The sequence below is a fragment of the Camarhynchus parvulus genome, chromosome 2, assembly GCF_901933205.1.
Source record: "Camarhynchus parvulus chromosome 2, STF_HiC, whole genome shotgun sequence".
In the NCBI taxonomy this organism is placed as follows: Eukaryota; Metazoa; Chordata; class Aves; order Passeriformes; family Thraupidae; genus Camarhynchus; species Camarhynchus parvulus.
In genome coordinates, this window is record NC_044572.1 from 99,266,684 (window position 1) to 99,283,829 (window position 17,146).

Here is a 17,146-nt window from a genome sequence, read left to right on the forward strand (position 1 = left end):
AGCTTCAGCAGGTTGTTTATAAGCCATGTTCATGAAACCACAGCAGATTATTCAATGCTCAGGCAGAACTGGGCATCAGGTTCATTAAGAAAATGCATCAGGTTCTTCCACTGTGTGAGCTATAATAACCTGAACATCCTGAAGATTTGGGAAAAAAAAAGAACTATAAAGAAAAGGTTTTATTTGTTTCAAGGGAAGTCAGGCTAAATTTTAACCCCTGCTTAGTGGTTGCACAATCTCCAATTAGACTTCATGAGAAGAGTCAGTCACTGAAGTAAGACTGAAGTTGCACTAAGTAGTTCCATTGGCAGCAGGAATAAATAGGTACACTTCACCTCAATGTCAGCCTCACACTAATCCCAGCACTGTTAAGGATTAAAACTAACAAATGAACAAATCCCACAGTCCCCCCCATGCCCTCACCTTACAGCCCAGTCTGTTCAGAATGCAAGTAGATAGCCATGAAAAACAAACAAACAAAAAAATAACCACACAAAAACCCCAATGTCCTGATTGGTGCAAAAAATATTCCATTGCTTACAGAACATTAAAATTTCCAAGCATACTTATTCTTAATTTTGAATTTCTGGGACAAAGACCTGCCCTCGCTCTCCTTTTGCCAGATTAGGCACCCATTTTTTTGTGGTGTTAAGAGCCTGTGAACATCCAACACTTCATGACTAAGGCCTACAACCAGATCCAAACAGGATAAATGTTAGTTCACATTAGTGCACACCCCCCTGCTACAACAGTGTTACAATCAGAGCTGGGCAGGAGAATATCTGTGAGCAAAGGATTCGACACCAGGAGCGCAGCTGCGGTCACTACTCCCGCCTGGATCTCATGCACATTTCTTCTTCATCATATTCACCCATCAACTGCAGCATGTATGTTCCAGTATAGAGCAGAAACTGTCCAGTTATTTGTGCTGCATGGGATATTAGCTGAAGCACTTTCCTGGAAGAAAAGTAATTTGTTTAAGAAAAAAATCACCAGCAAGATTGCATTACCCTTTTCCACCCACACTATGATGAGTTAAGTCAATATATTTTAAACCCCTCTTATTCCTTCTCACTTCTGAGGAGATGGTCATTTTTGTACCTTCTTTAGAGAAAATACTTGATGGACAGAAAAAGTATTGAAATGTTGGCAGGACCAGAAATCTCAGTCAACAAAGCAGACTGACATGCTGCTAGATGCTTACAGGCCTTCTGCAGAGCCATCACTCAAACCATCACACAGCACCACATAAAACAACTTTGATTGTTGTTTGATTTGTTGCCTGGGAGCAGCATTCCTGCAGCATAAACTCACCTCATGTCTCACCTTTGTCATTCACTAATACAACCCTGTATGTATCTGCCAGCCACAGATCAAACCTGATTAGATCTGAAGACGAACAGTGACATTACAGTGGGTACTCAACAGCAAAACAGGTGAAGCAGGAAAATTACTGCTGGCCAAGCTGCAAGCCTTAAGAATTCTCAGTTCATAACTACTTTGTTTTCTACAAATTTGATAAAACCAGCATTCAAGTATATAGTGCTGTGTAAGAATCAATACAAATCCATAAGATAACATCAGGCAAGCATTAGAGGTTGACAATGTAAACTGTGGATCTTCACAGGGGAAGAGATAATCATATTTGAACTTTATTTATTCAACTTAGTTGTAACTGCATCTTCCATTCTGCAAGAAACAACAGGGACAAAGTACTGAGAGCTACATTTGAGTCTCATCCCCCAGAAGTTAGGAGGGCACTCAAGTATGATGCTGAGGCATTAGGAAGCAGTACAAAAAAACTGGAACCATTCCAAAACTGGAACAGGATCAGTTTCTGAAGATTCAGAAACCAGATCAGTCTCTCTTTGGAAGAAAAAAAAAAGATTTTCTGAATTCTTGTCTAAGAAAACATGCAGCTGTGAACCCTCTGCTTCTATTCACTTATCCTTTGGGCTTAAGCAGAGAAGGAAAAAATCTTCTTCCTACAAATTAATTTTTAACCCTACTGTCATGAAAGCTTTGCAGTTGAAATCTAATGCCTCAGCACAGCAGAATACCCTGTACTTAGAGCCTGTGAAGCCTTTACAGAACACTGTACCCTTATTCATGCTTCTCACACGTGCCACTGCAGCCTGCTCTTCCTCCAGCACACAGAGGAGGCCAAGGAGCTTTGCAGTTGCAAGGAAAGCTGCACCTGGTGCTGAGCTTTGAGCAGCTGCAGTGTGGCACTTGCACACAGGAGCAGTTGCCACTTAAGCCACAGAGCAAGTGATTTGTTGAACAGGACATTTGATCCTTCAGTGGGACACTACAGGGAAACACCACCAGGGGAAATGCACTAATCAGGCTTGGCAGGTTTCCAGCCCCTCCTGAACAGCTGCAGCATTTTTCAGTCCTTTCCCTCCACACTCAGCATGTGGGCTCGGGCAGAGGGCATCAGAGTTGGCAATCTGGAACTCATCAGCAGAGGGACTGCACCAGGATCCTGACATCCTCTGTCTCCGATTTCAACAGCAAGTTGACACAGGCCATGTCACTGTTGTGTTCAAGGGTACCCAAGGTTATGCCTGCTGTCACCCTGCTCTTTGCTAGGAGACTGCCACCCCACCCTGACAGTGACACTCCCCTTACAGCTCCACTCTGCAACACAACAGAGCTTCCAGAAGAACCCCACAGCTACTTCAGCTGCTTGGCAGCATTGCTCCTTTCTCACCAGCTGCCCTGTCTTGGCAGGGAGGCACAATTGTCACTTCAAACTCTCCTTAGCAGCACAAGTTCCAGCGCTGATACTCAGTTCCATAGCAGGCAGGCAGGGATCAGAGTTTGTTTTGGCTGGAGAGAGTTTGACAAACATAAGAACTGGAGGAATGCAGCTGTCCAAGGGCAAACCTCTGCTTTGAAGAAGCCCTAATGAAATCTGTGTTACATGTGGGTGTAGCATGTAGCTGGATAATCACTCCATCCTGACCAGAGAGGACTCTTGTCTCCAGCCGCACCAGCTGTATCCTGAAAGCTTAAGGACCACCCAAGTAGAGTGGGAGAGGTCAGTGAGACTGAAGGACAGGGAAGATCAGCATTACAGCATGAATCAGCACACCTGCATCAGGAGAGGAAGGACTGCTTAAAGACTGCTTCATCTAAAGGCCACCTGTCACTCAGGACAAGTCAAAACTTCACTGATGATATATTCGTTCATGATGAATATATGTCACTGATGACCTATTCATCAGATCTAGTCCTCAAGTAATAAAATGCAGCACACCATTGTGTCTCAACCAGAACTTTAAAAGTCAGGTAGAGAAACTTGGGGTTGCAGCTTAAACAGCTGTGAAAGCACAGCACCTCTGGGAAGGGGTCAGAACTCAGACGTTTCCTTGAGCCAGGGCAGAACACAGCTGGCACAGGCACCAGCTTTCAACTCATTGCTGAAAACAGTGAACTGGATAGGTTTTATTTTGCCCTGAATAAGACAGATTTTCCCTACAGGGAGATCTACCAAACTCACAGCTCACAGCAGATCAGTCCTGCAGGAGACAGTGGTCCTTGACAGGCTCCCTTAGCAAGCCTAGAGACCACACCAGATGGCTTAAGAACAGTGATATCACAGATCCCTACTGCAGATGACAAATCTACATTAGGAGAGCAGAGTGTCATCTCTCTTCCATTTTCCTTTGCCTCCCTGTAGCTCTAGGGGTGAATCTGGCAAGCAGGAGCTGCAATGTCTGAGCAAGCTTTAAGACCCCTGACTTAGATCTCAAATTCCTTTCATTTCATCCTCTTGAAGTCTCCTCTTCAAAGAGCTTCTTTCCCCAGCCTCCTGCATTCTTCAGACAAACAAGTCAAGGAAATTCTCTCAGCAGAACAAAGAAACCCTACTTACACCCTTTCAGTAAATACAAGCTGATTAGAGTTTTGCCTCTGCGGAAACTTAAGATTCCATCATAAAAAGCCAAAGGAAGTTGTTTACCAGTTAGCTATGCACCTTACAAAGAGTCAGCATATTGGCCAGTAGGTAAGAAATAGCAAAAATCCTGATTTTATAAACACACCTGCTTCACAGAACCAATAGCAAACACAGATTTTTACATTAGCATGTACACCTGCCCAGTAGTGGGAACACACTCACCGTAATACACTTTTTGCTCCCATGCATTTGATGTCATATGAGATAGAGTAGATCTCATAGAAGGTTGCCTTGATGTTTAAGCAGCCAATAAAATCCTTAGGGTTCAGTTTGTACAGGTCAAATGTGATGTTAGCTACTCCCATTTTCTTCTTTTTTCTCACAGCCACAACTCCATTTTTTGTCTGATTTAAAAAGAGAGAGAGACAGTTTGTACCATGACACAGGAAACTACAGCCAGACAATTGTTAACAGTGCAGATCTTCAGAAGCACCTGTGCTTACTCCAGTCTTGGGGGCTAGTTCTTGGTCAGTTCTAAACTAGAATAAAAAGCACACAGAAAAGGAGGTCTGTAGCTCATGTAATGTTTTTCAAGTCCTGAACAGGCTTCTGAGGTTTTTCAAAGAGATGCTGAAAGTCTAGAGTGACAGAGCACCTTCTGAATATTTATTTTCTGTAGTAGGGCTTCTTCAGAGTACTCTGAAGCCACAGGTAATTCCTGCCATTTATTTATCCTGGTAAATTCTGGCTTCTCCCTGAGGCAGCAAAGTTAGGCCACCAAATAACCAGGATGACATCAGGTCCTTCTGCTTAGGACCACAATACTGATGAGCACTCTTGGAGACAGCTACAAAGATGACATCTGTGAAAAGTCAGGGCACTCATTTCAAAACCTGGCTCACAACATCTTTCTTCCTACTAAAAAGAAACACAGGGAGGGAATCACTGCTGATTAGGCTAAGGATTTATAATTAGATTTTTAGAGGAAAAGCAAAGGAGAGAGAGCGTAGAAAAAGTCATCTTCCCCCTTAAATGCACCCTCCTTTATTGAAAGCAGCCCTTGTCTGCTGCAGGGTGTGTGCTTCAAGAAAGGAAAGCCAAAAAGAAAATAGCAAAGAGAACCCATATTCACAGAGACATCTAGTGGATACACGGGATCCTCTGCTCAGCACATTCCGCTCAAGGTTACCGACCTGCAGCTGCCAGGCTGTTTTCTGCAGGCTAAATGAAGCAATGAAGTTGTGTAAGACTGGGCCTCTCTGTACCTGACACCCTAGCCCTCAGACAGTGTCACGATAAGTCAGACAAAGTTAAACACAGCAGCACATCATTAGCCAGCAATGTTATGCCTGCTTTACTTTGATAACCTCCAAGCTCCAGCAACAGGGTCCCCTATCAACAACAGCTCTGGGCCTGTACGAGCAGTTGGTGTGCTTGGAAGCATCTCCCACACCCCTCCTCATTAGCAGCCAGAATAGTTGGATAAAGCAGGACAGGGCTGGTGCTATGCTCCAGGTGACTAGTGAGGCTGTGACAACCCCTCTATTGTCACTCAGCACATTCTGAAGAGGGGCTGCCTCCAAACTTGCGCTGCTGCAATGCCAGACAGGTGACAGGGGAAAGGAGCAAGGTGGAGTCACACCCTGGCTGCAACTCCTTTTCTGCCCTTGGAGCTCATGCCCCAGGTGCAGAGCTTGAAAAACCAGTGAGTTATTTGGGGAAAAAACATAGAGGCTGCCCTCACTGCAACAGGAGACTGGGAAAACAGGGATTAAGCCACATGTGTGCAGGCACAAAAATTGTGTCCCTGCTTACAGACAGCTCTGCAGCTGGTAGAAAAAATTCTGATGCCAGCTTTTCAGCAACAACCATCTCATGGAAAAACACGAATTATGAGTTTGACTCTATGTTATTAATGCACAGATGACTATTTGCCCATAAAAGAACTAATTGAATACTGAATTAATATGATTAGAAGGCTAAAGCAAGTCAGTTTTAATAGTTCTTAGAATCTTGAAGCATGCAGACTAACATTAGGTTCTGATGCCAACTTCTGCCTATTTGCAAAATCAAACAAGGCATTTTTCTAGCTATCATTAACTATTACTGCCTTCAGATGGCATAACCTCATTTATATTACTTTGAACATTTTTAGAGTCTAAATCTTTCAAAGACACTGTATTTTTTGTACTTCATGGAGTCAAAGTCCTAATCTTCAAGTTACAAAAAGGCTCAAGAATTAATATTTCTGAGCTCCTCCAAAAGCAGAGTATTTTCCCTGTAAGTCTTTTCAGTTGTAATGTTTTACTTCAATTCCTGATGGATTTTACCAACAGATCTATGTACAAAAAGGGACAATAAGAAATAGGAACTTGATTTTTCATCAGGAAGTCTCAACATGGAGTTTACACCATGCCTCTTCAGAGGAATTTTTCTTCCTCTTCTCCCCTCTTTCCAACAGTTTTAGCAGCCACAAACATTCCTCCATCCATTTCTATTCAAATGAGAGAGAAGCAGCCAATACTTACTGGCGTCCATTTCTGTCCATTTTCTAGAACCATGAAGTGTGTATTGTCATCCAGGGACTTGAAGAACTCTTCTGTGTCCACAACTGTGCCATCTTCCTCCAAAACCAGAGTAACTATTCCAGCAGTTATAACAAAGGCATCCAAAGTCTGAAAAAACACCCCAGGAGATTTTAGCATTCTAAAGAATCACTTCATATTGAGACTCATTTATCTGAAATACTTCCCTAGTAGTAGTTTTGTTTAGAAGAACAAGAGTGTGTGGGCTGTCTTTCTGGGACACCCACAGGTATTTCCCTGTGAGCTTCAGTCAGAGTGTTTGCTGTACCTTGCTGAGGAGCTCCTGCAGGCTGCTGGCAACAATTCCCTTCCTGCTGCTGCGGGAGGCGTTGGACACACGGAAAGGGCGCCCTGCAGGCATGAGAGGAGGGAACAGGGTCTGTTTTGTTACTGCTCCTACAGATGCTCCCATGGATATGAAGGATCTAAGACAAATAAAAATTCAGAGTTACAAAAACAGTCATGGCAAGTACTGCAAGAAGGAGGAAGACTGTTGACATAATCACATTATACAAGTAATCCACAGATCACCTCAACACTCTTGGAGCTTAACATCAAAACTAAATACTGCACTGCCCTACAGATATGTTATCTCTCAACTCTCTCTTGCCCATGACATTTGGAAAGACTTTTAAAATTAATACAATTTCAAGCAGACACCTCTAGCTTGGCTGACATCAAGGTCACAATCACAGTGAAGCTGATGGGTTGTAAAACTGATTTTAAAAGGCAGCAGCTCTTACTACATTCAGCTACTTAGCTCATTCTCTTCATTTACAAGATAAGCACTCAGTGAGATACATAATTATTTGAAAGCAGTGTTGTGTGTTAAGATATGGGTTTGTTTTAGGAAGACTGAACATATTACCCATATTGAAAGCACCCCTTGGCAGAATGCAAGCAGAGCTTTGTGATACAGCTACACCTGACTTTGAAGAGTCAAGGCATTTGTTTGTAAATTATATCTGCAGCCCATAAAACTCCATCTGGTTTTGAAAAACACAAAATAAGAGGCTTGTATGAGAAGGAGTTAAATGTAATCAAAGTTAATATCCAAGTATAGTCTGGGAGCAGGCTGCCAGCAAGGCTGGAAGAATTAAATCACTTTTAGAAAGAGATTTAAATTTTTTTCTGGGCAATTGCATATTTACCTTTGGTAAACCAAGAATATGACACCAGTAACAGCCTACTCCCACACCAATGTACAGATCTGCTCTCATCTACACCTAGTGACAATTTTTTTCTGCAAAATGATAATGGCTAAGTCAATACTCAGCGTGCCAGAAATGGCATTCTGCCCAATACCTGGGAAAGATTAATTGCTAAGTCTCTTAAAGGGAGGCAATATTTTGTCTCCCACACTCCTGGACTTTACCCTCTGTAAATACCTTTGGCTCCTTCATGCTGAATTGCTCAGGGCTGGGAAAGGGATGCATCCCCATTTTGTTCTCCCACATAGGTGTAAAAAGTCAACTTAATGTGGTAAAATCTATTCTCTTTCAATGAGGGCAGAGTGAACTGCCAGCCCTTATCTGCAGCCAGAGAGTAAATACAAGACTTCATAGAACAGCATACAATGAGATGGTATAAAGTTACTCGACTTATGAAGTCCCTTTTATGCAAATCCACACCAACCATGCAGAATAAACATCTTTACAGACCTCTTATCTGGTCTATAAGCATATTTTTGGAAAGCACCAAAATGTAATTTTTGTGCTTGACCAGATTGAGACTTCAGCAAATAATTCATTTACCGATCCAATTCTGAACCACTCTTCTGGGCTATCACCTTTCCTCTAAACAATAAGTTTATACCTTCCACAAAAACTCCTTGGCCTTATTTGAGCTTTAATTTTTTTAAAGGAGGAGAACATTCAGCAGTTTTGTTCCAGCTCATGCTCTTATTTTGTTGCTAGTCCTGGCTATACAGTGGCTCTCACCATTTGGCATTTACACACACATGGCTGATGGAAAACTCTGTTCTTCCTGTGACAAAGCTGGAGAGGATGAGCAGCCAGCCTGGCTTTCAGGAAACAAGCACTGTTTCATATTAAAGAGCTAATATGCACTATTCCTCCTGGAAAAGGGAGAGGGCCAGGGAGGAGGACATGGAGCCAGCAGCCCTGACAAGGGCACTGAAGCCCCACAGAAGGGAAGGCTGCTAGGGCAGGCCCTGTTTGCTAATCTCTCTGCTGACTAATTAATGGGCCCCCAGTCACCCCACTGCTCGTGGGCAGCTCACATTCTGAATCACTGAGTCTCTCCCTCAGGAAGGAAGGAAGGAAGCCTGCTCATCTACTCTGGGGCTGGTGACATCACAGGGCACCCTGACGGCAAACAGTGCAGCACTGGGCTTTCAAGAGCTTTCACAGCTCATTGCACCTCATTGCCTCCCACAAATTTTAAAGCTTGCACGTAGAATAGTAACCTGAGTGATATATGTGTGAGTGCTCCAGTTTGTTTTTTTTTTTTGTGAGGATAGTCAATATCAGTCCCATTGAAAAGTTTTCTTTCCCACTACTTAAGCCAAGCTAAGTAGCTACAAAAGACAAAGCAAAAGGGTAATGACCAGAACATACACACTGACAAAAAATGAGAAATGTTAGGGACACAGCCCATGGGCAGGACCTGAGCTAACAGGGCTCACCCCAGCCAACTCTACGAGCTGTACTTCAAAGCTCTGAGCAGAAGCTTCTCAAGGAGTCAGGATCAGCCACCCCACACTGCTGCCCAGTTCTATCTAAAGTCAGAGCAATAAAAACAAAGAGATTAATAAATCAGGGCTTACATTATGGCCACCAGACAGTCACTGAACAGGAAAGATCTTAAGAATTCATTTAACAGTGGTGAAATTTCACCTACATTTGATAAAACCTGTCAATATCATCTTTAAACTAAGCCTGCCTATGAAGAAGTGAGTCTGGGCTCCAGGGCAGGCTGAGGCTTTAGCTAATGAGGAGACAAAAGGCAGGATGATGAAAAGCACCAAGATAAACAGAGTGGGAATCTTTCCATTTCTGGGCCTATTGCTGAAAGCTTGTTTCTATTTTGTGTGCCACTCTCCTTCCTAGATCATAAGATTAAACAGGCCAGCCTACATTCACAGCTCTTAGAAAGATCCATTCTTGTTGTAGCTGTCCTCAAAACATAGACAAACCAATTCCTGATACAGGGAATTCCTCTGTTAGACTGGAGTTACCAAAAATAATTTTCTATCAAAAGTTGATCAAGATAAGTCATGAAACAAGTGGTGGAAAGGAGCTAAGGTGCAGTTGGTTTTACTAGAAAGTTGAGCGACACATTAAATACAGACAAATCCACTATTGTTTTATTAATCTTTAAAGGCAAAAGGATCAAGTCCTGGCTCTTCTCTAAAGGAAGAAAGAATCCCACATCTGTGGAAAATACAAAAATATTTTATAATTGAAAGACCAAATACCTTCAAACCTCAGCATTTTATCCAGTTTGTTTTGGATAACTACAATCTGCTAGAGAGGGCTTCACAAATGCTGCCACAAGCATTCACTCCAGTGTCAAATCTGGTGGGAGAGATGAATTAATTCTTTACGAGGACACGGAGATTAAAAGCCTGCCTTGAGCCCTGTACACATATTTCACTCTTTGTTTGCAATGTGCCCCATATGTTTGTCTAAGAATGTGGTGCAATGGTCTTCAGCCTCGCTCAGAAAAACCAGCGTTGCACAACGCGCTCCAGGATACGGCACGGATTGATTTTTAGGTTAGGGTTCACTGGCAACCACAGCAGCACTAACAGCCAGGCAAAACAACAGAAAACAAAAAACTCAAAACAAAATAGAGAAAGGTTGGAAGTTAGTCAGGAGACTTGGAGTTCAAGTCGCAGCGTGGTTCTCCTGCTCAAACACGAGCTGTGGAGCGGCCACAAGCGCAGCGCATGGGTGTCCGAGCAGCGCACAGAGCGGTACCGCCCCGGCCGGCTGGCTCGGTGACAGCATCCCCGGGCTTGTGGGCAGCAGCTTCGGGTGCCGAGAGGCCACTGAGCCTCAAAGGCAGGTTGGGCTCCTGCCTGTGCTTCCCTCAGCAGGGCTTCTGCCGGCTCCAGGGCTGCGACACCGTCCTGACCCGCTTCTCCCACGCAGCGTCCATCGGGGTTAATCCCGCACAGCCCCGCCCGCCCCAGCTGCCCTCGCACCGCAGCGCTGCGGCCACCGAGGGCCGCCCGGCCCCGGGCACCGCCGGCCCCGGGAACCCACCGAGGGCCGCCCGAGCCCACCGAGGGCCGCCCGGCAGCTGGAGCCGCCGGCCGGCACGGGGAAGGGCATGTAGAACTGGGCATGGAGAAGGGGCGGGAGCGCGCCCTTACTCACCGCAGCAGCGATCCCACGCAATCCCGTGCCACCTCCATGGCCCGCCCGAGCGCGGGGCAGCGCCGGTCACGGCCCTTAAGTGCGGCGGGCGCGGCTCCTCCTCCGGCCCCGGCCCCTCCCTGCCCGCCTTCCCCCGGCCGTGCCGGGAGCCGAGCCCCGGGACCGGGAGCACGGCCGGGACAGCGCCTGTCCGCCGCCCCAGGGATGCAGCAGCAGGTGCCAGGCAGCGCGCTCTGGGAAGGGATGTTTCTTCAGGAAGCGCCTTGCGGGTTACCTGGGGAAGGAGAGGAAAGGTTTTGTTCAGCGTGTGGGGGATGCGCTCCGCGCGTTAGCTGCTTACAGCTCATAGAACTGGGGAAGCCAATCTCATTTGCGGCCGCCCGGCATTAGGGCAAATCAGCAGACTAAGTGTCTCAGCTGCTGATTTTAGGGCCTGTGAATAAGCTTAGAGCTCGGATTAATGCATACAGTAGTGGGGTATTTACTGTTACCCCTACGGGCAGGGGAGCAGTGGCTCCTGTTTACTACACAGGAACAAAGGTAGTGTCTGTTCTCATGGACACCAAGTCCTCCACAGTCCTTTTGGGCTCTGGAACCAGGTTCTGTCACTTACAGCTCTCCAGCAATTATTTTACAGGAAAAATAGAGCCAGGAGCATCAGAACCTGCCTCAGGCAACAGCCTGGCCTAGGGCCAGGATCTGCACAGGAAACCTTGCCACTGCTGATCAGGGAATGACTCCAGAAGCCCTTGCCACCAGCACCCAGGGTCAGGAATAATCGGTTACTTGGTTGCCTGAATTGCTTTTCCTGTTTAGTGTAGAAAAGACCACTCAAGATACTTCTTACAGTCCAGGTTTCTTTAGCAGGAAGTCTGACACCTGCTTGATGTCTTCTTCTTCAGTCCTCAGCATCTGAGGCCTTTGCCAGCTATTAAGAATTCAACTTTTTTGGTCCAGGGCAAATTGCTCTCTTGGATGACATCTCCTCTCCAGCCTGATGAACAAATAGCTTTCCTCAGAGCATACCCCAGACCAAGAAACTTGCTGTTAGCCCTGAGAAGCTAAGGCCAGACTTTTATCTCTTCCTCCTCAAGCTGCTTAGGTCTTGCAGGTGTCGTAGGGATCCTTCTCATATATTAACCCCTTTCCCCCGTTTCCTATGGCATTTAGTTTTGGTACTCTCCTGCAATTAGTCCCTGACAACATGTCATAGAGAGCAGACAGTGAAGGGCAGTATATAATTCTCAAGTACTGCACTCCAAACAGCCAGTTTTCCCCTGGATCTTTATCTTGTGGTGGATTGTGGGGCACAGCTGATGTTGAGTCTGAAAAATGATGCGCTTTTAAGGAATTCTTGACAACAGTTTGTCTACTGTCACAAACTTGTGTGTACACTGCAGCTTTTCCTGCTGTGGAGGGAGAAAAAGAAGAAGGTGTTTTGTCAGATGGTCTGTCTCCTCCCCTGTCTGTTGAAAGAAAGGGAGAGTGCCCCTTAGAAATCTTATAGAAATTGCACTAACTTTAGGGATTTTTCTGCACAGGCTGAGATACAGATGTCTGGAGGAGGTGGAATTTTTGGTTTTGCAGAGACTCAGTTTTTCTCTGGTCACATGGCTGTGCCCAAAGTTCTCTGCAGAGAATTCCAACCAGCACAGCCACTGCTCAGCAGCCCCCAGGGGACATGCCAGGCCTGCCACAGCTGTGTGCTTTGCAAGGACAAGCTCCTCCAGCAGCATTAGTGCTTGAATTTGCATTAGTTGTTGTAACTAATGCAAACACAGATGCCTAACTAATGCAAACATAGATGTACAAGAGTAACAGGAAAAACATGTCCTTTCAAAGACTCATCTGAAGAGGAGAGAAGGGTATTGCCTGTAGTTTTACAAGCTGCACGAATACTCCTTTCTCCTTTTTTTTTTTTCTTTTTTCTTTTTTCGTTTTACTGCAAGCAGCAGTAAAACCATCAGATGGGTAAAATCACTGACCTAGTGGCTGGGCTCCTGAGAAAGAAGTGCCTTTGAACAGTAGCAAGACAGGACACAGATGGGATTTGCACAAAACCTGCTGAGGAAGAATACAAACCAGGAACAGGTACCCAAACTGGCAGGCCAGGGCAATCAAATGAGATGTCATTAAAAACTGATGTGACAAGACAACACCCAGTATAAAGAAAATAGCTGTAAGATGTAGACTCTTTTACAGGGAGAGAAAACAAACTGCAGGCTGAAGTCAGGAGGCCAGAAAACAACATTTGCTTCAGTCACATCACTGAAAATATTAATCATGCAGGGGACAAAGTACATGACTGATACTGAAGGGAGTGAATACTAGAGGTGGAGGTAAATAAGGATGCTAATCCCTCTTGCTAAATGACTCTTCTTACTGTCCCCTTGCTGAGTGCAGTGACTGCCTCCACAGGTGTTACTTTTCCACTGCAGTTCAAGTCAAACAAGTTTGGTTAAGTAACTCCTCACAGGGGTCATATTGCTATGGAAAATGGTTTGCATGGCATGTTTAACAGAGAGGAGGAGGCACTTTAAATACTTTTGCGTGCAACTTCACATTGATGAGTTTGCAGTGTCAGGCCAGGCTTTCCTTATTGCCCTTTGAGAAAATAATGTCAGATTGGAGCAGACTCAGAGGAAAGTGGGAATGATCTGACATGCAGAAAAACATGGTATATGGGTTATGTAGTTTGGGAATTGAGAAGATTGGGTGGATACCAATCATGGACTTCAATGATTTTAGAAGAGTCTCTGAAGAGGAATGGAATAACATTTTCTTTGTGCCTACAGGGGCTTAACCTGTAGCAAAGGAGAATTAGGTTGTCCATTAAGAAACTTTTCACCTCTAAGGTGACTGGTAAGTGCTGGGGTCAATTGCTGACTGAAGATGTGAAGTCAATTAGACACTGACGTTTCTTGGGCCAGTGGTCAAATAACACAAAGGACAAGTCCAGACACTAAGGATCAATTTGGACATTCCTTCTGTTTCTCAAGGCTGTGGTAAATAATATGAACAAGATTAATGCAGAATAAAGTGCATTAATGATGCAAATTAATGAGGTGCTACCTCACCTTCCTTTGTCCAAGAAGGGAGTGAAAGAAGTGACCAGACACATTTACAGCAGTGTTAGCAACAAAAGTAGCAAGATTAGAAAGGTTGGCTTAAATTTGTAAAAGCTGACCTTCTATTCAGCTTTCTGGCCTTTCCTGCTTTCAGTTAAGTCTGATCCTGATTTCTGTTAGAAGCACTCTTGTGATCACCCCTAAGCAAAGTTGTTTCTTCTCCCTTCCATAGAGAACCAACTTTCTACTCTTCACTGTGTTCTCAAAATAACAATATTTGTTTCTGAACTGTTTCTGCTTTTACTACTCAGCAGATTTCTATCTCCACTGCCTCTGGTTCTGTTTTATTTCTGTCAGGCTGTTTATGTTAAAGATTTGCTTGTTCATTCTTAATATTTGTGCTAACCAATACTGCACCATCCTTTAAAGTTTTAAAGAACAAATTACACAAGCAACAAATTAGACAACCATAACAAGAGGTTAATATACAGCAGATTATTTTGAGAAAAGAATGTGGAATAGATTTCATGAAGTTGCTTTTTGTTGTTTTTCATCTTTTTCAGAATCTTTGCTAGTGAAACCTTATTTTGTGAGGTAAAGTTCTAACAGCTTTGCAGGAGCCTCCGAGTTTTGTTGGCTGTACAGAGGGGATGAGGCTCCTCCTAAGGGTGATCTCGCTGCTCTGCATGGCTATGTAGAAGAAGATGGGGACTTTTTTATTTGGTGCTGATTAAAATCCTCTAAAATTTGCTGAAAATGGTTCTGTGGCCAGCAAAGATCCCGATGCTGAAAGCTCTGTTTGAGCTAAAAGCTAACCTTTCACTGCAGGGAATTATCTGGACCAGAAAAAACTCGTTCTTTATTCTGAGATTTCATGGGTGGGTATTTTGTTCCTTTTGGTTTTCAATTATTTTAACAGCAGGATCAAGAGAGTGTTGATGGGTGAGCACAACTTAGGAAAACTTAGGAAAAATTGCCCTGTCAAGAGTATCTCAGTGGTGTGAAATACTTTGACCCACAAATTTAAATTTGGAGGCATTATAGGTGGAAGGAGTATTAAAATCCCAGTGTCAGGCTTTGCCCTCCTTTGCCCCTTTGCAATAATGCACATGTGAATGAAATGCAAATATTTGTGGGCAGCATTTAGCTGAAAGATGACTTATGGAGGACATCAGTGTGACAGCAGTAATGAAAAACAGAAATATTGTCCAGGAGATTTTTGAAGATAATGAACTGGAAACTTATTATTTGTTTATTCTGATCATGCCAAGGATAATTTCAAAAGTTGGATCTACAAAGATTTGTAAGTTCTAAATAAAACAAAATCACTTTTTTGTTCATTCATTTATAATATATTAACAATTTCTTATTGCTTAGTGATAGTCCCCACAGGAAGAAAAGATATTCAAGAAGAAATATGAATTTTTATTTTACAAACATTGAAATTTTCTTTTATGAGGCTTTTCAACACAAAATGAGAGGCTGTCAGCTGTGGAATTGTCCCATAGCTGCACAGCCATGTTATGGTTTCTATAGCAGGGCTTGAAGAGCTTCAGGCAGCACTCCAGAACTACTGGGCCTCAGATTGAACTGTGAGCTCATGCTTCTTTGGTAGCTGCACTAATTAATGCAGCTCCACTAGGAAATTTTTAAGGATCACAGGTTAAAACAGACTGAGAAAAATATTGTTATGACTTTAGATTCTACTCAGGTATTTTGCTCTTTTGACAAAAACACTCTTGGGAAGCTGCAAGCCAGAAGTCAAGTTCCTGTCAGACCTAATTTGGTGTCTAAGCCTGATTTAGGAGCTAAATGCTTTCTGACAAGAGCTGGCCTGCCTCTGTACCCATCCTTGTAAAATATCCAGTCAGCCCTCAGACTGTGGCAGATCTTTGCACTGCCTGGAGATGGGTCAGGCTGCAGGAAGAGAATGGGTTTGTGCTGTGGGGCCAATAGGTCCCAGACATGAACAGTCTCACTGTACCACTGCAGCTTCCTGCTCCTGACCACCTCAGCTCCAAAGTCCTTGTCACCTCACACCCTCAGGTCTGCTTGTGCCTCCCCCAGCAGCCCCAGCCCACACAAATTGGCTCTGTTGGGTTTGATTCTGGCCATCAGATGATCTGTCCAACAAACCCAGTTAGTGTGGGTCACAACACCTTGGAGCATGAAGTTACTACAGCCTTCCACTTATGGTGAAGCTAGAGCACTAGACATAGTAAGTCTAGGTGATTCCTGAGAAATTAGGCTGTTCATCACTTTGGAACATGTTGAGGAGGTGGCAGGGCTGCCAGCCTTATCTCATGGTCACTGTTGAACCATTCCTCCTAACAGGAATCTTACAGCAGCTCTTTGAGATTGAAGAAATCTGCTGTTTTTATAGCTTGCCTGACACTCACATGTATGTGACAGCTGTAGGCTCAGTGCCATGGTGGTTTGCTGTAATCATGCAGGGAAATCTCCCACATGGTCAGTGGGGATAAATCTTGCAGAAGGTGAGAAATGCAAAGGGATCACTCTTTCAATAATTAATTCTTTATTCAGCTGATGGGTTTTCTGTTTAGGCCCAGCTGAGTGGTTTAGTAAAACAAAGACAGATGGCAGCAGATTATATCAAACACGTCTTTGTTAGTGGATAATCAGCACAGATTCTGCCACCTTCCCACCCCCTTCACTCAGAGCTCAGCCAAAGCCCATTAAGTAAATAGAAAGGCTCCTATTGATTTTGGTGGGCACTCGGCCAAGGCCTCTGTCTCAACAGTGGTCTCAGCTTAACTTTGGCCTAATCATAATTTTTGAATGTTTTGGGGTTGGGTTTTTTTTGTTTGTTTGTAAACAAAAGAAGTAATGCTCATGTAGTCACTCTTGGGAACTACTGGGGGAGAGATCAGGGGAGAGATTATATGCACAATATGCTGCCATTAGCATATCCAAGGTAAAAGTTCACCTTGTTTCAACTCTGAGTTTTCTGCCAGTTAAGTTCAATTTTTAGGGAAATCGTAGAGGAGAGGGACACAGATGAAATATGTGCTCTGTCTGCCTTCCGAGCTGCATCCCCTGGAAGAGGTCCTTGGAGCAAGCTCTGTTTGGGACAGACCTGGGAGCTTGGATGTGCTCAGAGTGGATTCTAAGGGCTCTTGGCTGCAGGTGCCTTGTGAAGACTTTGTCCCTTTCTGCTGAGGTCTGCCACACACTGCCTACTTGTTTCTCCCTTTAGAAACACTTTATCAGGCCAATCTG

At 44.2% G+C, this 17,146-nt stretch overlaps 1 protein-coding gene across 1 annotated transcript; it reads right to left on the minus strand.

Annotated features, from left to right (window-relative positions):
- Positions 1-372: 372 nt before the first annotated feature.
- On the minus strand, positions 373-10,924 carry CIDEA (cell death inducing DFFA like effector a). Its single transcript, XM_030971545.1, has 5 exons — positions 10,839-10,924; positions 6,761-6,917; positions 6,436-6,582; positions 4,130-4,311; positions 373-957 (listed from the first exon to the last, which is right to left on the minus strand). Exons 1-5 carry the CDS (start codon positions 10,874-10,876, stop codon positions 825-827), a joined length of 657 nt encoding a protein of 218 aa, XP_030827405.1. The 5' UTR covers positions 10,877-10,924; the 3' UTR covers positions 373-824.
- Positions 10,925-17,146: the final 6,222 nt, after the last annotated feature.